The sequence below is a fragment of the Sycon ciliatum genome, chromosome 1 (genome assembly GCF_964019385.1).
Source record: "Sycon ciliatum chromosome 1, ocSycCili1.1, whole genome shotgun sequence".
NCBI classification, from domain to species: Eukaryota; Metazoa; Porifera; class Calcarea; order Leucosolenida; family Sycettidae; genus Sycon; species Sycon ciliatum.
This window is the reverse complement of record NC_088643.1, coordinates 65,774,530-65,798,475: the sequence shown is the minus strand read 5'-3', so window position 1 is coordinate 65,798,475 and position 23,946 is coordinate 65,774,530. Positions and strand designations below refer to the sequence as shown.

The window sequence follows — 23,946 nt, the reverse complement described above, 5'->3', positions numbered from 1 at the left end:
CCACCACTCTGCAGGCCAGTGGAATGCAGATTCCGGCGGAACGCGGAGCGCTTTTGATATCCTTGCAGCACATGTTCCGTCTTTTCGTTTTATTTCAGCCTCTACTCTTGCAGTCTGACTGCATGCTTTTGAGTTTTGAGTTTTGACTTCTAGACTGCCAACTTCTCCCATCATGCCGAAATCTTTGTTCGATTCAGCAATGGAGAGGGAGTTCATGGAGCTGTACGTGGTGATTTTTGCGGGCCGCTCTGCAGCCAGTGCAGGCAAAACGTTACTGCGAACGAGAAGCATACTCTGATCGCGAAACGGATGAATGCCACGCAAGCACCAAACACTCCGGACATAGTATTCTTTCCGTCGACAAGCACAAGCAAAAGCACAATGATCCAGTATCTCAACAGACTGAATTAGTTTATTTTGATATCCAACTCAAACTGAGTCAACTCAAATTTTTCAAATGTCGAAGCTTCACATGTACTGGCCATTCCAGCGGGATACACGTGCAGTGTGATTGCGATTCCCGGGATTACGCTGCAGCTTTCCGGCGGCTATTCACGCCAGTCTGAACGCGCCCTAAGCAGGAAGGGAAGTTGCACATGACAAAAAGAAAGTGCGATCCCAAACCCTGCTAGTTTCGCACTTTGCCACAATGACGTCACACATACATTGGTATAGGGGCGTGTCTAAAATAATTGAAATATCTCAAGAACGCTTCGTCGTAGAGGCGTCGGACCAAGACCATTCGACTCAGCGCCCGAAACTCTACAGGCTATCAAATTTTCATTTTTTCGTGGAGTTCCCCTTTAAAAAGGAGTCAAATATAAGCAGTCAATACAGCCATAGGCATAGGCCTAAAAGGAGTGAAATATGTATGCAGGAACATTTTGACCGCAGGTACAACTACTGTAGGTATGCACCGGTAATAGCAAGAATCCTGGGAGTGATAAACATCGCTAAAATGAGGCCAAGGATTATTTTGGACGCAATAAAAACAAGAGTCAGTATAATAGAGTAGGTCTACGAGTACCGTACCGTACCGTATCATGTTTGGGTTCTATGCATGCTGTCATCATCATACCAAAATGTGGTCATCATGGTCATCGAAATTAAATTTTCATAGCTGCTCTGAACATTTTTTGTTTTCTTGTCCGGGGCAAGTCATCTCTACAACTCTTGTACTTTAGTTGTAGTGCAGTGTAGTCTTCGGCTGTTTTGTCGTCTTTGTCTTTTACCCGAGTGCATGTAGATTAGTTTGAGGAATCCATTCGTGCATCTACTACGATTAATAGCAAAATTAGCAGTGAGGAAGTTAGTTATTTTGTCATCTCTGCACCAGAGTGGCAGAGAACGTACTTAGAGAATAGGTTGATACTGTCAACAACAACCATGGCGAAGGTAAGTGAGATTTCTGATCGGCGTTTGTTTGTGTAGGAGGTCAAGCTTGCTGAGTGGGAAGTATGCTTGCCTACTTCTGTGTGTGGTTGGTCCTGAGCTTGTGCATACCACTCTGCTGTGACTCAAGGTGACGACGTGCATGACAAACATTCGCGTATTGTTGAATAATATGCGAATGTCAACGTCTGTTCCGGCCACGTTCGCTGCCCTGGAAGGTGCCACCAATTTCTTCATCGTAGATTCACGTCATGTTGAGGAGCTGTCCAGCCCTGAGCCACGCGTGGATCGGTTTGCTGCAGTTGGTAAGCAACAGCTGCAAGACAGTCGTACTTGTATGCTTGTACAGTATGTGCGTTCTCCATGTGTATTGCAAGCATCTCAGCGGCAATGCATCCACCAAGTCCATTGTGCACTGTCTGTTTCGCTACGGTTCCAAGTTCAGGCTCGACGTGCTGCACATCATTCAACAGACAGTCCTAGGCTGGTTTATGAACTTTATTCCCGTAGCTAAGCAAAAGACGTTACGAATACACTCGTACCTCGTTTCTTAGGGCGGTCTGGGACCGGGGACTGCCCGTGACTTGAAATGTCTGCAACTCTGAATCACATACATTTTGACGGGGAAAGGCCGTAGATATGGAATATGATGTCACTATTTCCGTTAAAAGGGGACAAAAAAGTAGTGACTACAGTGCATTTCAAAACTATAGACGCGTAGGGTTTTTGAAATATTTCAAATTTGGCTGGAACTTTTTGAGAATAGTTTTCGGAATATTGCTCAGGACCGCTCCACAATTACTCTCATATAGTTTCTAAACGATTGGATAACAGACGCCCAATTTGGAAAAATTTATGCACAAAGTGATCAAAGATTTTATGTGGTATAGATGCTGGCATAACGGTTTTTGCCTAGGTACGCGTCTATAGTTTTGAAATGGACTGTAGTGATATTTCCATTGAAACTCGCCCAAAGGGTGCCCGGTAGACCGAAGTGCCTGTAACTTCGGGGTCCGGATAACCAATATATGAGTGTAGTGGTGTCTGGCCCTAGCCAGCGTCCACAACGCTTTAAATTGTGTGTGCGTGTGTGTGTGTGTGCGGTACGGGCGTACAGGGCGGCCGTCATCACATGACTGGGTGAAAAAAGGCCGGCAGCACGCTAGATGCACTTGGGCGTATACCCGTGACACGTGACTGAGCACGAGCTCAGTTGCATGTAGCTCAGCAAAATGACGATGATCATGATGACGACAAGCATAGCGAAGGGTCCTGAGCTAGCTCTCTCGTATCTACTTCTATTGGCAGGATTTTCCTTGCCTGTCAGACTAAAATGTAGATAGTGCTGTAGTTCATGTTGCCTTTGGAGTTTGGGCATTTGCAAACTTGAATCTTTCATGTCACTACTCTGCTAAGAGTATTTTGGTCATTATCCCCCTTTCCAATTCCAGTGTTTGTACAAGTAAATGGACAGGCTATGATATTTGCAAAGCTCAAACTTTGCTTCTGCTTACCCTCAAGTTCAACCTCTCCAATCTAATGGACCGATTGCCATTTGTACAGATCCACAAAATCCCGTAGACCCGGTAGGGTGTTCATTGTGTGCTATGCATGCGCATTTGACCTTTTTAGCATCATAATTCAATGACCAGCAATCGCTTTTCCAGCTTCTTCACTTTGGTTAGAACTAATGACTAGCTAGATCTTTGTCAGAAAAAGGTTTTCGTATGAAATGCCTTCAGGCCCCATTTCTTAGTGGAAATAGCAGAAAACACAATAGGGTCCTGCACACTCAACACCCTACCGGGTCTACGGGATTCTACGGGAAATCGTGGATCTGTACAAATGGCAATCGGTCTATTCTATAGACTCCACGAGTGGAATTCTGTGTCGCTCCCTACTAGTGGGCTGTATATATTCATGATGTGTTCTGCTCAATTTCATGAGCAACAGATGTGTCGGGTTCTCCCGCTCAATACAGTATGTTTTTCTGTAATGGTGTCTCTCTTGTCCGCTGCTGCAGACACACAGTCAGTCGGCGCTGCCGTCAAGAAGAGCTACGCGTTCCCCATGCCGGGCCTTGTCGGACCCAACATGTCCAGTGACAGGTCGTCAGTAGAGTTTTTGCGTGCTACCGGCGGGGCAAGTGATGCACAGCCTGTAGAGGACGACATGAGCATGGAGGAGTTCCAGAAAGCACTGTCCAACATCACTGAGGACATGACAGTCCAACCGATGGGAAAGCCTTCTCCATTTGGTCAGGTAGGCTGCCAAGAGTACAGATATCACCTTGATCATTTCATGTAGAACTTCCGAATCCGGATTCGATACGCACGTAGCTTCGGTACTATGATTTCATGTGGTGTCGTCTCCATAGATGCTACACCTCCCAGTTGTACACGTACTGTAATGTGTGACTGGCCTCGTACCATGTATCATGAAAACAATAACAGTACCCTGCCGCCGCTGGCTGGACAGTGCATGTAGGCTTCTGTGCAGCTCACCGTGTCTGCTTGTTGGCATGCTTGGTTATGACTGCAGGACTTGCTGGAGTGTGAATGCAGCGTGCAGACAGTTAATCGGCGTGTGCAGCGCAGCATGATGGAGATGTTCCCCGAGGCGCCAGCCCTGCCACGCGACGGGCTCACCATCATGACGGTCAGCCAGCATACGCATGCAAACATGTCAAACTGGTCCGATTCGGTTGCCGAGGAGCGCGATGATGCTCTTGCCAGGGTAAGGCTTGGGCTCAGGGGCTACCGCTTAGAGTTTCTGCTAGTAGCATAGCAGACTGCAGTTGAGCCACGATAAGGGTTTTGAGGAGACACAGTGTTACATATAGAGGTTATGCGATTACCTGATCAGCTGAGATACTTTAGTGAAGTCGCGGACTCGCGGCACAGCGCTACGCTTGCACAAGCGACTCGCGCTGTACACTTGCACTAGCAACTCGCGCTGTACACTTAGCACCCATTTGAAAATTCGCCAGGAAATCATTCGCATAACCTCTATACAGTATAATTACAAGCAAGTGCGGCTCTATGCCCCACCCTGTTGTGCGTAAATGTCCCTGTTTGGAAATGAACCCAAGTAGGAATGTACGAGCGGGTTCTGGGCCAGGGGGCGCCCGGGTCCCAAAAAATGGGGTATTATTGAAAAATGGGGTACTAATAGTACCCCATTTTTGCGGTGAAAATAATTTTTGGCCCGGTTTTTTTGCGGATAAAAATATGTGCCAGGGGGTGCCCTGACCCCAAAAAATGGGGTATTATTGAAAATATGTGTTGTGCACATGTGGGTTTGAATCTCACTTTTTTGGGCCACCTTGCCCCGGATGGGAGTGGGTATAAAAAGTAGAATGTTGAATATGGTGTTTATCATGAAGTTTTTTCCGTGACCTACCCCACCTCCCCATGCAATTTTTCAAAAATGGTCCTGCTCGCACACACGTCAGAAAGGTCAGTTCTTGATAGATACGATACATGTCATTACAAAGAATAATGGAACGAACAGTGAATATCGCAATGGAGTGGAGGAGAAAGGTAGTACAATTCAGTTCTTGTTGTCCTGATTTCATCAAGCTGGTATTGGATGAGAGACCACAAAGTTTACTCTTCGAATACGTGTGAGGATGGATTCACCCATGATCTCTTCCGTGACACGCAGTACGAGGTGGAGTTGTCGGACGCTCTGATGTGCACCAATGGTTCCACCCAGTCAGCAATGGAACTGTCAGTCGACGACCTCCTTTGCACCGCCATCGTGTCAACAGTCGACTCGGGTAATTTGGAGATAAATCCATCGTCGCCGATGTCGATCGTACCAACTCGCACACGAATCCGCGTTACTCTTGTTGCAACGGCACGGAGTTGAACGGCCTTGGTACTACGTCGTACACGCACACGATCAACTCGAGAGACTTCATTTTTCGTTCACCTCCTTGACAAGTTGCATTACGTCGCTGGAATCCAAATAGGTTGCATCAGCGAAGAGGTCGATGATGTGTTGAGAGCACGGTTCGTCACGCATGTCACTAAGCTTGTAGAATGAGTGTCTACCATCAGTCCACCTTCGCAGTATGACACCATCATCAGTCTCACTAATAGTTCCGTAGTCCTCCACACCACCGATGACGATTTTAGGAAGGTGCTGTTTCCTATTCTTCACATTCAAGATCAGACTGGTGACCCTGCAGATAATATACTCAGCAGCAGTGAGTGGTGACATATCGAATCTTCTGGGATGTGCTATCATCGGGTCAAGATCCCTGGTTGTCTTGCTAGCACTGAGGCGACGGATTGAGAACTCTTCATTATCGCATGAAAATAAATACCATTTCTCTGCTCTGCACGTCTCAGAAAATGTCCACGCCATTTTAGCTTCTTCACACTGCAAGAAGGAGTCGATAATGAAACTGCAGGTTGAGACTACTTCACCTCGAGGTCAAAGTTCACGCCGCGATGACCTTTGTAAACAAGGCTACGTCTAGACGTCTCAAACAAGACCAAGGGGTCACGCCACGGGGAGGTGACGACCTTGGAGAACACGATGTGTTTCGAAAGCGGAAAGACGCCCCCGTCATGGTGAGTCTTTTTTGTTCGGGTTTGGAATCTTTCGACTATGATATCAGATTGAGATGTGAATGCCTTTCTTCTATTGCTTTGACCTTTGGGCCAAATAAGGCACACTGTGTCGGTCGTGCTTGGTCTGACCCCGGGACTCCCCCAGGGTTTGACCTTTGACCTTTGGGTTGAATAAGGCACACTTATCGTCATTGTTAATCTTTATTCTGTTCATTTTTTATTTATTTTTTCAGGAGTATTTTGCTATTATCCCCGGATAGGAGTGGGTATAAAAGTAGATATATTGATGGATAATGTTTCACTATGAAGATGATGGTGTGGGGTGAAGATGGATTCTGAATTAGAGATCTTACGTGCCTATGTACGTGAAAAGAGACTTCGTGAAGAAGAAGAAGAACAAGAAGAAGAAGAAGAACAAGAAGGAGGAGAAGAAGAAGAAGAGCAAGAAGGGAAGGAAAAGCAGTGTCATCATCTTGATCATGTTGTTCATGAAGGAAGATACGTATGTTCTTCTTGTGGACTTGTCATGGATGTGGTTTACTTACCTGAAGTTGATGTGCATCAGAGATGTAGTTTGATGAAGAAGCCTTACGCTGCGCATGAGCGGTTATGTGGTGTGGATCGTCATCTTTTGCATTTTCTTTCGAAAACTGAACTCTTATCCGATCAGCTTCGTGTACACCCTCTTCGAGAGCAGATACGTGCGATGAAGAAGTCCTGTTTGTACAAGAGTATAAATTATGCTATAGCATTATCCTGTATAGTATACGATACGAATGTGGATGCATTACGTAAACTGTATTCCTACTTACCTCATAGCAATGTAGCCTGGTTGAGGTTCAGTCGAATCATGAAACCTCTTCCTCAGCATTTTCCACTCCTATACGTACTGCATCTCATGGAGTCGACTAGGATGGTGTCTTCATTGCAATTGTCCATGTTGCGTTCGAATTTGCTGCTTTTATCTCAATCTGATATATCTCTTATGACATCATTGATTGATGCTTATTGCTGGGAAATCTATTCACTTGATCACGTGATCCAGAACATGCACACGTTTGACTGTGATCTTCTTTCCATACTGTATCAATTCACCAAGGTGGCGGTATCATGTAAGGAATCTTTATAATGAGATATGATTTTGGCGGGCACGATGCTGATTAAAAAAAAGTAAATTATCGTGTCCGTTCCCGAAGGGAACTCACGACGGCCGCTAACACCCGGTAAATCCTAGCGGCAGATGCAGCGCCTAACGGTGGGGGTGAGTGGATAAGTCTCACAACCACTGGCACAAGTGCCGAGAACGGCCCCATTACGATGCTGATTGGTCAAATGTTTTTGGCGGGCTTGATGCTGATTGGTGAAATGTTTTTGGCGGGCTTGATTGGTTGACACATATCTTATCATTTCAATCCACATACCTCTCTGGCTCGTATAAACGAATGATTGTCTGCAGTTGAGTCATTCGTTCATCGAATACAGTGCTGACGAGTTGTCCTGACTTCACTTCCTAGAAGATGGCTTCCCTATACGAGCGAAGGATGAAGAAGAATTCCGCTCTTCCTGCTGACCCTCCTCGAGTTGTGCTCTCTTCGAATCCAGTACCGGCTAAGCGTCGCTATGCATCACCTGCTCCTACCAAGCTCCACAAAGAGATTGTGGTGGATGGGTTTCAGGAGGACATGCAGCTGCCCTACAAGTTATCTGGTAAATCCTTCTACAAGCCTGGATATAAGATGTACTTCCCTTCGGGAGCTCTGCCAGCCTGTGGTAGTACGGCAACAGCTCGCAAAGATGCTCAAGGACAAGTTTACATCGAACTGAACGAGTCCACTGAGTTCATCATTACGAACTTGATCAAGACTTGTCCATCGCTCCGTGACACTCTCCGAAGTGGACGTGTGGAGAAGATCATAACCAACTTCTATACATCACGTTCGTCCGACGGTCAATGTCGGGTGTACATCAACGGTGAAAACAAGCTAGTCCCGACCAGCTCGTTTGAACTGGATGTGGAACAAGATGTATTCATCTACCCCGGGGCAGTCTCCCTCGACACTGACGAGCAAGTGATGAAGGTACGTCTTGCTGTTGCTCCAATCATCTGCATCAACGTGGAACCCAGATGTTTTCATCGTGCTCTGGACGCACACATGGCACTTTCTATCACGGAGCTGAAACAGCTGACTGAGAGCTTCACATCATTATGCAGTGTCGTCGTCCAACAAGACGATCAGCTGGTAGAGACCTTCCAAGAAGTCTTTAATGAACTGCCTTCTTTATCACACAGCTGATCATTCATTCTTATTCTATCCTATACTATCCTATACTACTTTCTACGTCAATACCTCATGATACAAATTTAAAAAAAAAAACTTCTAAAGAACAAGTATGGGTGGTGTTGTGTCGAGTAGTACGTCCACGGAAGAGTGCTGCCTTGCCTCTTCGGACTCTAGTATCCCCACTGCTACTACTAGTGGAGAATGGGTTGCAGGATGTGAAAAGAATGGAATTGGGAAAGATGAACCAGGGTGATCTCATGTGAACACCATCAATGAATGCGTCATTCATGACAAGATCAATCATGTCAAGGTTACATCATCTGTTTTTGGCGGGCTTGATGGTGATTGGTTGACAACTTTGCATTTTCAACCCACCCCATTCTGACTTGTATAAATATGCATGCTTGACATGCAGTCGAGTCATTCCTTCACCCGATACAGTATTGATCAGTTGCCTCGTGTCTTCGCATTCTAGGAAATGAATTCCCTTTACGAGAGATGGTTTCACGTTGCAAAGAGTCTTAACGGATCGGCTGACCACAAGACTCACGAATGTCAGGTGTGTCATCTGCTAGTACGAGTTGCTGACCATGTTCTTGCAACATACGCAAAGGATGAAGGTGAATGCTCGGAGACTCGTCATGCCTTTGCCATTGACCATTTGTTCGTTCGTGATTCGACATTGTTTCACGTGTGGACATCTGCTAAACATGTCGCTATGAAGAGACCTGACATTCTCAGGTATGCTGCGAGCTTTACTGTTGGCGATGGTGATCGTGAACAAGCTGAACGACTTGAAAGTTGCATATGCGGCATCATGGAAGGTTTATGGAGTCATGCGTCAAACGACGTCGTTGCCCTGGAGATGACCTTGGCATATTCAGTCACTCTGTTGGACATGCTGGCACGGAAAGGCGATCGTGCGAAGGTGTTGTTAGCACGAGATTTCCTCATGAAACACATTCATGAACAATCGAGGAGGAGGATGAACGGTCGACTCATCAACACGATGACTGTGGCTCTTGTTTGTTGTGCATTACCTGTTGTTTACCTGTTCTTATGAGCATCATAAAGATTTATTTGAGAAAGAAAATATTTCCTTTCATAATTAGTACAGTGTGTGTGTGTGTGTTTGAAGATGGCGTACTGGGCTACGCATTTCCATAGGAGTGATGGTGATGAGGCCTCCCTCAAACACATGCAAAGCATGCGGAATGACATTATCGAGATGCAATCGGTTGTGGGGAACGAAGACACCGAAAACACCTTGGTTCATGATGTGGAGAAACTGAAAGAGGAGAAAGCCGATGAGAGCAAAGTGGAAGATGTGGAAAACAGATCTACGCGCTACACAGATCAAGCCATAGCAACTGATGAGCTGCACGTTAGAACAGACGGATCCGTGTCCATGGATGCTAACCTCGACATGAACGAACATTCAATCTGTAATTTGGCGTACGACGATAGCTCTTTGACATGTGCTGTCCCTGCCGGTTGGGTCAAGAATGAAATCCGTCAATCCTCATCGAGATTGCAACACGACATCGACGCTGTGCGCAAGATGAAAGGTCCTCGTGGTGATCGGGGATTGGGATGGCTTAGTGGAGGTGGCATGCCGCTGAACTCTGTAGGGAGAAATGGTGACTTCTACCTCGATGCAGCCACGCTGATCGTGTACAAGAAATTCAGCTCGAAATGGATGGCTTTCGGTCGGCTTCGTGGACCAAGAGGTGAAGCTGGTCCACGTGGGGAACGTGGATTGATCGGTCCTGAAGGTGAGACTGGACCTAGAGGAGGCGATGGACAAGGTGGTGAACGCGGTCAAAAAGGCGATCAAGGAATACCTGGTCCAGAAGGTCCCAGAGGTAAAGTTGGACCACGTGGAGAACGTGGATTAGTTGGTCCTGAAGGTGAGATTGGGCCTAGAGGAGAAGATGGACAAGACGGCTCACAAGGTGAACGTGGTGTTCAAGGTGATCAAGGAACCACAGGTCCCGTCGGTCCCCAAGGAACCATCGGTGCAACCGGTCCTCCAGGAAACAGAGGTCCCGTGGGCCCCCAAGGAATCGTCGGCCCCATAGGTCCTCCAGGAGCCAGAGGTCCCGTGGGTCCGCAATCAAATCAGAACCTATCCGATCCGTTTCATCTACTACCTCTCATTCGGAGAAACGCCTACCTCTACATATACTCTCATCCTAGCAGATTTGAATCCGTCACCAGGGTGAGCAGAAACAGATACAGAGGGGGAAATATCGTTGACATGAAGGACAAGAGAATCAACGTGAACAGCATCGACATGTTCCGAGACGATCACTTCTACCTCAACATTACACAACCCAGCCAAGTTTCCATTAGAGAACGATTCGTCAATCTGTTTCACGACAACATGTCTTTTGCAATGTTCCAAGTAATTCAAGTGGACGCACCTGACCCTAGAAACATGTCATTGAAGGCATTCGATATCGATACTGTCGGAAATTTCAGCTTGGATAGTTTGTACGTGTTGTTCACTGCCACCCACATAAGTGGCAACTACTTCACGCGTCCCGGCCATTCATCATTCAACATACCCGTTTCGTCTGTAGTCAGCCAATTATCGGCGGCTTTGGATAAACCTGTGTCGAGTATGACGGATCTCTTGGGTACAAAGTGTGTCATAAGTTACGCTCGGAATTCAGAAGGCCTATTCACTCTATACGTAAACTCCATTTTGATACATTCCAACTTAGACACTGTCCCATTTTCCAGGACCAATGGAATCGAAGATTGCAATTATAGCATTGGTGGTACTCAATTCTTCAACGGCACTTCATCAAAGTTGTTCTGTCATTTGCACTTTGCAGAGAGTTTATCTTCTCACACAGTCCAGCGCATCCACACAGAACTCATGGCACACTACGATATATGAAAGTGCTACTTTGATTGTACATAATATATAGCACACATGCTACACTACATTCTTGAGATGAAAATGAAAAATAAAACCTATCTATAGTGAGTGTCATCACAACACCAGAATGTCTGTGATATTGACAGTGGCGAACAACACGTCGGGCGTGAGCAGGGGATTGCACAAACCGAACTTTACTCTAAATGTGAAGGAGCTCGATACGCGTGATAAAGTCCTGCATGTTGAATCGGCTCAGTTTGAAGTACACTTTGAGAACATAGACGAGGCAACGAACAAACTCTATGTGGTACATGGTGTAGAAGAAGAAGAAGAAGAAGAGGATAGACTTTCCATCAAGACGGGAACATACAGCGATGTAGACGATTTGGTGTCTATTATCAATGCCACTCTGAAACGAGCAGGACACGGAGACATTGTGTTTTCCTACTCTCGTCACACCAGCCGCATAAGTGTCTCGGTACCCAGGAATAAACGGTGCTTGTTGAAGAAGGACTCACCCGCATTGGTGCTGGGTGTGGGCACTATTCTCAAGCCATACACGATCGAGGGATCTCACACGTTCCCGTTCGCTGTGGATCTGACGAAAGGCAGAAGACTTGTCCTGCTCTACACCGACCTCATTGGACCTGCTGTGGAGTACGAAGACAATACTGATTCGAGGGTGCTGAAGACTTTTCTTATTCAAACCCTCAACGGTTTGAATAACTACGTGTTCGGGAAAGAAGACAAACGACTGCTGCTTCCACACGAAAACGTGACTAGCATTTCGTTCTGGTTGAAATTCAACACCGGTGAACACATTACTTCCGGATATCCCGTCTACCTTGATCTTCGGATCACCAACACAACTACTTAGATGGATCTTCCAGATGTTCGTGTCCGTCACGTGCGTGACATGGTGGAGGATATAGCAAAACGAAAGAAATTGGAGAGCGAAAAGGTGCGTTGCCGGGAGAAGTACGTAATTTACAACACTGCAATCTTGTCCTTTCTCATACTCATTCAAACCATTCTCAATATCCTTCAAGGGAGTGGTGTTGTATCTGGAGAACATCGCATTCGAATCATCGCCATCAGTAGCACGATCATCGGTGTGATCATGGCATGCATTGGTAAACACGTTCTCGACACCAAACGTCAGCTTGTCAAGTGTATTGAACAACTGCAGCAGATGGAGAGAGCTGAAGACTCGTTCATGTTGGAATTGGGCATTACTCTGGAAGATGGGAAGCTCACTAACGAGGAGCATCAACGATTGATATCGATGATGAACGACTTTCGCAAGACACTGGATATTGGATCTTTGAAAAAAATTCACCCCTATTATAATGTGACTCGCAAGAATGGCACAGGAGATATACTCACCACAAGCTCCGGAGTCCTTCACGGGACTCCTGACCAACACGAAGATCGTTCAGAAGAACATCCTCGACAGGACGGAGAAGAAACTCTCGTTGCTTGAGGGTAGACGCGGAGTACGACTCTTTTCCACAGCAGATCGATCACCACCATCCCTGAACAATGAACTAGACATCTCGTCGCCGAATTTCATTGCTCTGGGGGAGAGCTATTTCATCGTGAAAATGCGCTATAGTGTCAAAAACAATCTCAATAACCAGCCTGGAGACTACACGCGATGGGTGTGCACCACGTCACCAGCCTTTTCGTGGTTCAAGAACATTCGAGTGGAGATCAACGGAACAGAGGTCACGCAATCGAGTAAAGTTGCCGACATGCAAATGGTTCAGCATATCCTCAGTCTAATGGAAAGCAGCAGCGAACGCCTTCAGTACGTGGACTCGGATCTCTACGGTCTACAGAAACTGGATCCGCAAAGAGCATTGAGAGGTGTGGATTTAACGCCCTATCAACTTGGTGTGAAGCGTAAGCATGGCTATGCCTTCGAAACAAACGCTGCAAACGCTAATGCAGCACAAGCACCGGATTTCGTCGATGATTTCACACTCAGGCGTGCACCCACCGTCGAGCTTGTCACCAACGAAGGCTTCTCCAACACGGTTCAGGAAAATGCACTTCGTGCAGCTGTTGGACGGTTTCAGTACAAGCTGAGACCCTTCCTACCGTTTTTCAATCAGGACGATGCTTGGTTACCCCCGGGTACACAGGTGAAGCTTCGCTTTGATCTGCCACAATCCGAGCTTTCCAGATACATCATGCTTAGCGATCAAGGCGGTGGTGCCAACAGTGCTCTGAGCGTCGGTGATATTGAGATCGATCTACTCCAATTGGACTTTGTGTACACTACCTATCGCATGGAACCCAATCTCACCGATCGTGTACGCCTTCCCAAACAACTCTATTCCACACGTGGTGCCCTCGTCTCATACAAAAGAGCATTTCAGATGATGCTGGTACACTGGAACTGCTTCACAATGCGGACATTCCACGCAGGATGATCCTGTTCTTCACAGATTTGACTCATGGTACACAGCCAGCATTGGCTGGAGGTCAAGCATCGCATTCTTCGAACAGACTGGCCATGATTCATGCAAATCTCAGTCAACTTCGTGTCACTGTCAACGACCAGACGCTCTTTGACAACCCGCTCAAGTTCCAGTGGGATGTGAGTCGTAATACTGAAGGGCAATACTTCTACGATTACAACAAATCCTCCTACCTGCGTGGCTACAATCTGGTACAAGACTTTTTCGGCAAGACGTATGGAACGCAAATCCCCATCACCGCTGCAGATTACTGCAATCACTACTTTATGGTGCCTATCAACTTGAATCTGGATCGGACCACAGACAATCCAAGATCGAGAGGAAATCTGTCCATCGACTATCAATTTAGCGACGTGACAAACGCCCCCGTGAGGAGACCTAGCGAAAATGGCGCCTCGATCAAAGTCAACCTTCTCTGCATGGACAAGTACTTGTACACCATGAGCAAAGATGAAGGTATCAAAGCCGAAGTTGTATGAATTAATTCCGACCTAGTAGTAAAAGGGCATCATGGAAGGTGGTGACCTGGAGACCAGACATCGTGTCTACGGTGGTGATTTGAAAACATCGAGTCGACAACACGGTGGATTCTTCTGGAAAAAGAGCTTCTGGAAAAACCTAATCGGTGCTGGACCGGATGAGATGGAAAAGCAGATGGCGGAACCCACGACAAAACAAGATGCAATGCAACGCGGTGGACTTGGACCCCTGGCTGCCATGGCAGGAATGACACTTCTTCCCATGCTTTTGGGGAGAGGAGAGTCCGGAGACATTGTGGAAGCGCAAATGAAAACAGCTTACAACCCTGCCATGCACCGAGGAGGTCTAGCCATTCCACCAGGATTAGCCGCCAAGGCCATACCACTCCTGACGAACCTGGCTGCTCCCTTGGCCATGGGTACCATGGCATCACTGGGTGACAACGTAATGGATAAAATATTCGGCAGAGGAGTAAGGAAGGGAAGCTCAGCAGGTGCCATGAAGCGCACTAAAAGTCGTCGTCGTCGGCATGCACCGAAGAAGATTCGGCAACGAGCATCTCGAAAAACCAAGAAACCAGCTCGTCAAGTTCGCTCCAAAGGCCGCAGGGCACGAGGAATAAAGAAACAAGGAAGGGCCTTGTTCAAAAAACTAGGACATCGTGCCCTCGACGAAGCTTCATCGTTCCTGTCTGCACCTCGTAGATCCCTAACCCGTCCTGAAACTCCATTTGCTCAAAAAATTCGACAGAACATTAACAGTGCAGGACCGTCTTCTATGAGTTCCGCTCACATCGGTCCATCCTACAACATCTGATCATGGACTTTATCTCGCTCCTTGGACAGGAAATCGGGAGGAAGAAAAAGACTAGTCCCGTAAGGAACGACGATGTTCCGACCACGGCCACTGCTCGACACGGGCTGCACATTCCTGGTCTTCAGTTCGAGTCTAAGGATTGGTTCACGGAAATCATTCCTGCTCTGAAATCCTGGGGTCAAAACGTATTGTTTCTGGGACAGAGCAACATGGGTAAATCCTACTTTCTCATCAAGCTCCTGAAACGTGTGCAACCTGAGCGTATAGTTGTCATCTCCAACACGCCGGCCGATCAGTATCGTCTCCCAAGCCTCAAATCCTTCAAGCATTACAGCACCATGCCCGAGTGTATCGAAGACATGGATCTCCAGCCTAACACCTATGTGATCATTGATGACATCAGAGTGATGGGTTTGAAGCACGGCAGCCAAAGAGAGTGTCTCTACAAGTTCTTCACCATGTACAGTCATCATCATAAGTTGAACGTGTTCTTTCTCTCTCAGAGCTTTGATAACATTAAGGACATGAAGATCAATGCAAACTTTATGTATCTATTTCGCTTCACTGATAAAAGCAATATCAAGCGTTATCTCAATACTCTGTTTGGTGGTCTGTGCACGAAGTCATCCATTATCTTTAGATTGTATGAGAAGTTATTGGCGGTGTGTCGCAGACCTATCCTAACCATTGATTGCTCTTCTAATCAGTACTACACGTATTGCGAAGACACTGCATTAAAGGTGACTTTTGAATAAAAACCTCGTTGATGTGTGTGTGTGTGTGTGTGTGTACGATATTAGTCGAAGAGTTAACCGAAAAGTTAGCCGAAAAGTTAGCCGAAAAGTTAGCCGAAAAGTTAGCCGAAAAGTTAGCCGAAAAGTTAGCCGAAAAGTTAGCCGAAAAGTTAGCCGAAAAGTTAGCCACAACATTGAAAAAAATTCCAATCATGAATAAGAATGGAGCATCTTACGGTGAAATTCTCAAATGGGCTACCGAGTAGTATACAAAGAGTGGGACTCAGAAAGGGATCCTTCTCGATACCCAAGCGTAAAAGGTTGCAAACCTTGCAGTTTATGACGAAACATCCTCAACACATCATTAAGAAGAGAGCAAATTCGTGGGAAGTTCTCGGTATACCACCACTCATGCGGCAAAAAGGAGGTAATAACTACAATGCATACTTGAAAAGCGTTAAGAAAGTTCTTTCCCAAGTACCAGATCACAGTTTGAGCACCTCCACCCTGTTGGAACTGCAAGCCGATCCGCGAGTAAAGCGTCTATATGACACCCACTTCAAAAACAATCCCGATCACATCAGTTACCCGTCTGTGAGAAATGTGATTGCATCCAACATACTCAACTATGATTCCACTACCGATCAAGTTCGCGATTCCGTTTCAGATGTCAGGAAGAAGAGAAAGGCACCTTTAACATCGGTGCCTTTCAATCTACTACAAGATCATGAATTCGACCGATGGATCCTGCAAATCCTGGACAGTTTCCTCCGGCATACAAATATACCGGTAACCTTTTTGAAGAGCAACTATTTCACAAGCCGATCACAACTGCTGCAACTCTACGATGAAGATCGACTGAGGTTCAGGAGTCGGGTGGAAGCGGCTGCGGATGCCCTGAAGACGCAGACGATGAACGACTACACTACTCTGGTCAACGAGACGAATCGCATCTACATGTCCAGGTACCCGTTTGCAGCCATAGCAGGTGCCATGGGAATCAACAAACACGTCGATGGGTTCCTTCGATCAGAACGAAAGATTCAGGAACTAACCACCCTTGTGATAGCTATACCGGGATCACAGCTCAAGTTTCAAGATCTCAACGATATGACTTCCACCTATGGTAGAACAACAGAAGCAAAATTGATCCATCCCGAGCATTTCATGATCAGAGCACAAAAGGTGATGGTGGACGATGCATCATTCATTCAACAGGTGCTGAAGGACAAAAGCAGGATCACTCGTATCATCAAGGATATCCTGAGCGGACGCTCCATGTGATCACGTGCCAAATATTTTCAGGCTATGATCAAGAATGGACTATCCTCTCAGCAGTGCCGATATCAAAGGAAGATTGAATGGTGTCGGAGGGTTCGTGGGCTGCACGAGTTACGACCTCTTGCCACCCTTGAACAATGGAGACTTTTGTATCGTCAACACCGACAACGTTCTACCGGTGTACGATGCAACGGAAGGCGGACATCATTGGTTGACCGTGTGTCGCGAGCAAAACGTGATCCTGGTTTTCGACAGTTTCGGACGCAGTCTATACACTATGGAGCAAGATTACACTGAACCTGCACTGTGCGATTTCTTTAAAGAAGCCTACGCAGACTGTAAGATCATCACCAACACCCAAGCCGTTCAAGACAGAAGCACAGCAGTATGTGGATGGTATGCCATATTGATGGGAAAGCTATTTTCCAAATATGGTCTGGATGAAGCACTTCGAATTTTCCGAAGAGTCTTTGATGATGACGAAAAGCTGGAAAACGATCAACTGGTTCTCAGTTCAGGTGCCCTGGAAGGTGCTGGAGCCTTTTGGGACAACAAAGTGCAAAAGGCAATTCAGGATGGAAGACGGAAGAAGAAGACAGAACCCGCACAGTTCCATACGAAACTGGCTAACGAATTGCACAAGCCCAGACGAGTGCATTTCAAAAGACGCAAGGTGAAGAGCAGAGCAATTGACCATATATGGAGTGCAGATCTCGTGGATATGCAACGGTTTGCCCGAAGCAATAAGAACATCAAATTCCTGCTAACAGTCATCGACTTATACAGCCGCTATGCCTGGGCAATGCCTTTGAAATCGAAGACGGGTACCGCCGTGAGAGATGCGTTCGATAAGATTGTCAGTACATCCGGAAGGACACCGCTAAAACTCTGGGTAGACGAAGGCAAGGAATTCTACAATGCCCCCATGAAACGATGGTTATCACAACACAACGTCATCATGTACAGCACCCATAACGAGGGTAAAGCGGTGGTGGTCGAGCGCTTCAATAGAACGTTGAAGGCAAGAATGTGGCGTCAGATGGTTATCACAACACAACGTCATCATGTACAGCACCCATAACGAGGGTAAAGCGGTGGTGGTCGAGCGCTTCAATAGAACGTTGAAGGCAAGAATGTGGCGTCACTTTACAGAGAAATCCACGAACAGGTACCTCAATGTCCTACCTCATCTACTAGACCGCTACAACCAGTCAAAGCATAGAAGCATTGGGATGACACCTCACGAAGCATCGAACGGTAGAATACCAAAAGATGCAGATCAACAAGACCCCCTGCAGTCAAAACCCAAGTTCAAAGTGGGTGACGAGGTGCGCCTAACCGTATCTAAGCGTCATTTCGAGAAGGGCTACACTGCGAACTGGACGGAGGAAGTATTCGAGGTGGATGAAATCCTATCAACATCACCACACACCTACAGGATTCGTGATCTGATGGGAGAACACATCATCGGATCGTTTTACGAAGCAGAACTGCAACACGCCAGAGAGACCGGTTTGAGATTCGACAAGGTGTTAAAATACAACAAGGATCAACGTCTTGTGCAATGGAAAGGCTACACAGATAATAAATTCAATACCTGGCTCACAAAGAAGGATGTGAACAGTCTTCGGTCATGATTCACAATGTCATTCATAATGAAAAATAAAAAATAAATGATTGAGTGCTATGTACAAGCTGATGGCGTTCATGAGAATTATCGCATGAGTATGAGGGGTATACTGCTGGACACTTTCACGAGTGCGTTAGCACGACGAAAAATATAAGGGATACGGTATGTACAGAGTACGAATGGTATAATCCAGTTATCCCATGTACTATTCCAAATAGAGCGCGATCAGCACTAAGACATGTATCGATTATCCCACGAGTACGAGCAAGAGTACATGTACTCTTGGTACGAGGGGTACACCGCTAGATATTTTCATGAGTGCGTCAGCACGATTGAAAATATAATGGGTACGGTATGCACAGAGTACGAATGGTATAATCCATTTATCCCATGTACTATCCCAAATAGAGCGTGATCAGCACTAACATCTCCCTTATTTACTCTGTCGCAAGACCCGGGGAATATTCGTGCTCCGAGCGGGGAATATCGCTCTATTGACAGTTGAGTCCTCTTTCCAAGATTCCTTTTGAATTCCTCTCTACCATCTCTGTGTGAGAAGAGACCACGGAATTCCGTATATGTATAGCATCCACCGATCGTGCAGTTCGCTGTGATGTCATTGCACAGTGTATGTATATTATGTGCATGTGTGTGTGTGTGTGTTTGTGTGGTACATGATGCATCCTACAATCCACTGTGACGTCAATGCACACTCCATGATGTGCGCATCCATGGTCCGTGTGCCTTACGTATTTCCACCCCTGAAAATATATGAAAATCAAGTACTATGAGAGTAAGAATTATATGAGCAGAAAGCTAGAAAAATCCTCCGTCTCATCGACCTTTCAATAGAAGAAAGGCATTCACATCTCAATCTGATATCATAGTCGAAAGATTCCAAACCCGAACAAAAAAGACTCACCATGACGGGGGCGTCTTTCCGCTTTCGAAACACATCGTGTTCTCCAAGGTCGTCACCTCCCCGTGGCGTGACCCCTTGGTCTTGTTTGAGACGTCTAGACGTAGCCTTGTTTACAAAGGTCATCGCGGCGTGAACTTTGACCTCGAGGTGAAGTAGTCTCAACCTGCAGTTTCATTATCGACTCCTTCTTGCAGTGTGAAGAAGCTAAAATGGCGTGGACATTTTCTGAGACGTGCAGAGCAGAGAAATGGTATTTATTTTCATGCGATAATGAAGAGTTCTCAATCCGTCGCCTCAGTGCTAGCAAGACAACCAGGGATCTTGACCCGATGATAGCACATCCCAGAAGATTCGATATGTCACCACTCACTGCTGCTGAGTATATTATCTGCAGGGTCACCAGTCTGATCTTGAATGTGAAGAATAGGAAACAGCACCTTCCTAAAATCGTCATCGGTGGTGTGGAGGACTACGGAACTATTAGTGAGACTGATGATGGTGTCATACTGCGAAGGTGGACTGATGGTAGACACTCATTCTACAAGCTTAGTGACATGCGTGACGAACCGTGCTCTCAACACATCATCGACCTCTTCGCTGATGCAACCTATTTGGATTCCAGCGACGTAATGCAACTTGTCAAGGAGGTGAACGAAAAATGAAGTCTCTCGAGTTGATCGTGTGCGTGTACGACGTAGTACCAAGGCCGTTCAACTCCGTGCCGTTGCAACAAGAGTAACGCGGATTCGTGTGCGAGTTGGTACGATCGACATCGGCGACGATGGATTTATCTCCAAATTACCCGAGTCGACTGTTGACACGATGGCGGTGCAAAGGAGGTCGTCGACTGACAGTTCCATTGCTGACTGGGTGGAACCATTGGTGCACATCAGAGCGTCCGACAACTCCACCTCGTACTGCGTGTCACGGAAGAGATCATGGGTGAATCCATCCTCACACGTATTCGAAGAGTAAACTTTGTGGTCTCTCATCCAATACCAGCTTGATGAAATCAGGACAACAAGAACTGAATTGTACTACCTTTCTCCTCCACTCCATTGCGATATTCACTGTTCGTTCCATTATTCTTTGTAATGACATGTATCGTATCTATCAAGAACTGACCTTTCTGACGTGTGTGCGAGCAGGACCATTTTTGAAAAATTGCATGGGGAGGTGGGGTAGGTCACGGAAAAAACTTCATGATAAACACCATATTCAACATTCTACTTTTTATACCCACTCCCATCCGGGGCAAGGTGGCCCAAAAAAGTGAGATTCAAACCCACATGTGCACAACACATATTTTCAATAATACCCCATTTTTTGGGGTCAGGGCACCCCCTGGCACATATTTTTATCCGCAAAAAAACCGGGCCAAAAATTATTTTCACCGCAAAAATGGGGTACTATTAGTACCCCATTTTTCAATAATACCCCATTTTTTGGGACCCGGGCGCCCCCTGGCCCAGAACCCGCTCGTACATTCCTACTAACCCACGCCATGATCCGTAAACAGTATCCGCACATGTCCTGTGCTTGTACAGCCCTGTGCTACCAGTACAAGTGAGCAGAGCAGTCTGCAAGGGCTCTTCATTTGTACAGACGTCATATGAAATTCTGTTGTGGGCAGGTGATTGCCCGTGGTGGGCACTTGCTTGCATCCGTGTAGGCGGCTCCTTGATGCTGATGCTGTATTCGCACTGCCGGTCCAGGCTGGTGCAGCTTGATTTACTGTACAGTAACCAGGGTTGAGCATAGCCTTCGGAAGGTTACATGCACGATGACGATGCTCTCCCATCGGGCCAGGGAAAAAAAGCCCAGGGCCGGTGGAAGACTCAACCAGATACGGCTGCACGTTGTACAGACCATCAGAACACTGATCAGTGATACCCACTGCTCACAGTGGGTTTATTGACATGATTACAAGTAGATGTTAGCCACTTGCTGTAAGTGGCCCGCCACTGGCGTACCAAAAGAGCCACTAGAGATAGTCGTTTTGCCGCTAGAAATGATTTTGGCACGGCCCATGCTTATGCTAGATGGAGTGCTTGAAGCGTAAATGCACTTTTATATGCCGTCAAGGAAGACTCGCGGATCACCAATGCACGGGAGAAGTTTTGGGTTCATGTTTTTTTGCTTTTATTTGAATGTTTCTTTCCGTTTTGAGTATAATCCTCACTCTGTTGTTTCTTCTGTACCATTCAGTTCCTGGTGATAGCGAAGTCGGCATGTGGGAAATTGATGGCAGCAGGGTACTGGGCTGATTTTGTCGATCCTCACTCGGGCCGAGCGGTACGTAGTCTCTTTCTGTGTATCTCATTTTTTCCCCTCCTATAAACCGGTCCCTATGTGCGAAGTATCTTTTCTTCTACCTGATGAAGACTACATCATCTATGATTGTGTTCACCTGGGGGTGCTGCCCGTTTCTAGATGTGAAGTGTCCCGTGTCCGGTCTTCTACCTGCACATTAGACTATTCAAGTCACACGAAGAGACAACGCCAGCTGTGAACCTGACGAGGCCTTCCGCACCATTACTTCTCACACCAGTACATGGCGATACAGTCAGACCTCGCATAACCGCGCACATCCGTTTTCCACAAAAGTATCCGGATAGGCGAGGGAACCGGATAATCGAACACACATACTGTATGTATGCATCGCATATGCTGTAAATCGGTGACCAACGATCCGGATGGCGAGGGATCCGGATAAAAGAGGACCGGATAAGCGAGGTCTGACTGTATGGTGATAAGGTGACGAAGCACGATGTCAATGTGTATAGCATATTGGCGGTGAAGTGGTGATGAAACGTACACAGGTTGAATGATGGTGCTAATTTTGCCAAAGAGTACAAAAAAACATCATTCAACCTGTGTACGTTTCATCACCACTTCACCGCCAATACGCTGTACACATTGACATCGTGCTTCATTACCTTTAATATCACATGTACTCATTTGAGAAGTAATGGTACGAAAGGCCTCATCAGGTTCACAGCTGGCTTTGTCTCGTCGTGTGACTTGAATAGAAGCCTGATTTTCAAGATACTGTCGGCACATAAGCCTGGTTTTAGTGTTGACACACATAGAAACACCTGTCTTGTATAGAAGCTTGTCTCATGTAGAAGCCTTCAAAAGTTCCTCAAAAGCGTCATATAAGCCACGGCCTGTATACACGACTTTACGGCATCCTGTACAACAGGTATGTTCATATCTATACTGTGTTTGACACTTGTCCCTGCAGTTCTATGCTTCCCACACAAATAATACACTAACGGAGACGGACGAGCGCATGAGGCACCTTGGCTACACTGTTGAAGACCTGGGCTGCTGCAAGTGCCTGAGCCATCCCAAGTGGGGAACGCATGTATTCGGTGGCGTTCTGGTCACCAATGCACCTGTTGACAGTCCAGCGCTGGCATCTATTATTGGCAACAGGTCTTAGCTCCCCACGTTGGCTTTCTTTTCTGATAATGTCTAGTCACAGTAGTAGTAGTAGTGGCACGCGTTCTCTTTTGATGTATGTGCTTGTGTGTGTGTGTGCGTGTGGGCTTCCTTTGCGGCCAGTGTGGCTGTGAGTGTGTCTGGGTTGTTCTCCTCTCCTTGAAGACTATTTAAATTGTTCTAACAAAATCCAGTTGGCTATGCAAGTGTAGATGGCACATAGCACCATGCCACTGCACTCAGTGGCTAGTTTTGTCATATTTGGGTTCATTTTTGTTTCACCCACCCGTTCCTTTATCACTGCTACAGTACATAAGTCGATACATGTAGTACTATCACTGCTACAGTACATAAGTCGATACATGTAGTACTACATTGTAACTCCGTTTCACATCATGTACACAGCTGGCACTCACAGCATCAGTTCTCTAGTGACTCCACATTCTGTCCGTGCAGCATTATCACACTACTATTATCTTACGCCTTCAGTAGATGCACTGCCATTGCTGTTTTCGCCCGTGTGTGTGAGCGACTTCCTGTCATTTTATCATTATGAATTTTTTATGGCTCACCGCTTATGTTCATAGTCATTTCTATTTCAAGTTCAGAATCCGAAAATAATTAGGAGATTGTCGTACCAGACAGTGCACTTGTGAGCAAGCTCCAGACCAACACAGGTTGTCTTTTCGTTTTCGCATGATGGTTAGAGATGTTAACAATGCTACTAGGTACCAAAGACACTGGTCCTCATAGCGTAAAGTAAAAAAAGAGAAGAAAGAGTTGTGCAATATGCCATAGGCATAGGGGTGGGGCAAAAAAACAAGTTAACAATTGGATCACAGCCAGCTGCTAACTTATGAAGCAGTAGGAACAGGGCGAGTCTGTGCGCAGACAAAGCATTCAGTTTTACATCACACAGCATCATTGTGCTCAGCAATAGCCTACATTCTATTGGAAAACCTAGTGCGGAAATTGTTGTGCGCTGCTCTACTTTGTTTTGTGA

The 23,946-nt window shown here is 46.4% G+C and overlaps 1 protein-coding gene across 1 annotated transcript; it reads left to right on the top strand.

Moving 5' to 3' along the window:
- The first annotated feature begins 1,138 nt into the window (after positions 1–1,138).
- On the top strand, positions 1,139–23,615 carry LOC135804922 (cobalamin trafficking protein CblD-like). Its single transcript, XM_065318901.1, has 6 exons — positions 1,139–1,395; positions 1,523–1,697; positions 3,416–3,654; positions 3,934–4,128; positions 21,705–21,791; positions 22,744–23,615. Exons 1-6 carry the CDS (start codon positions 1,387–1,389, stop codon positions 22,942–22,944), a joined length of 906 nt encoding a protein of 301 aa, XP_065174973.1. The 5' UTR covers positions 1,139–1,386; the 3' UTR covers positions 22,945–23,615.
- The last annotated feature ends 331 nt before the right edge of the window (positions 23,616–23,946 follow it).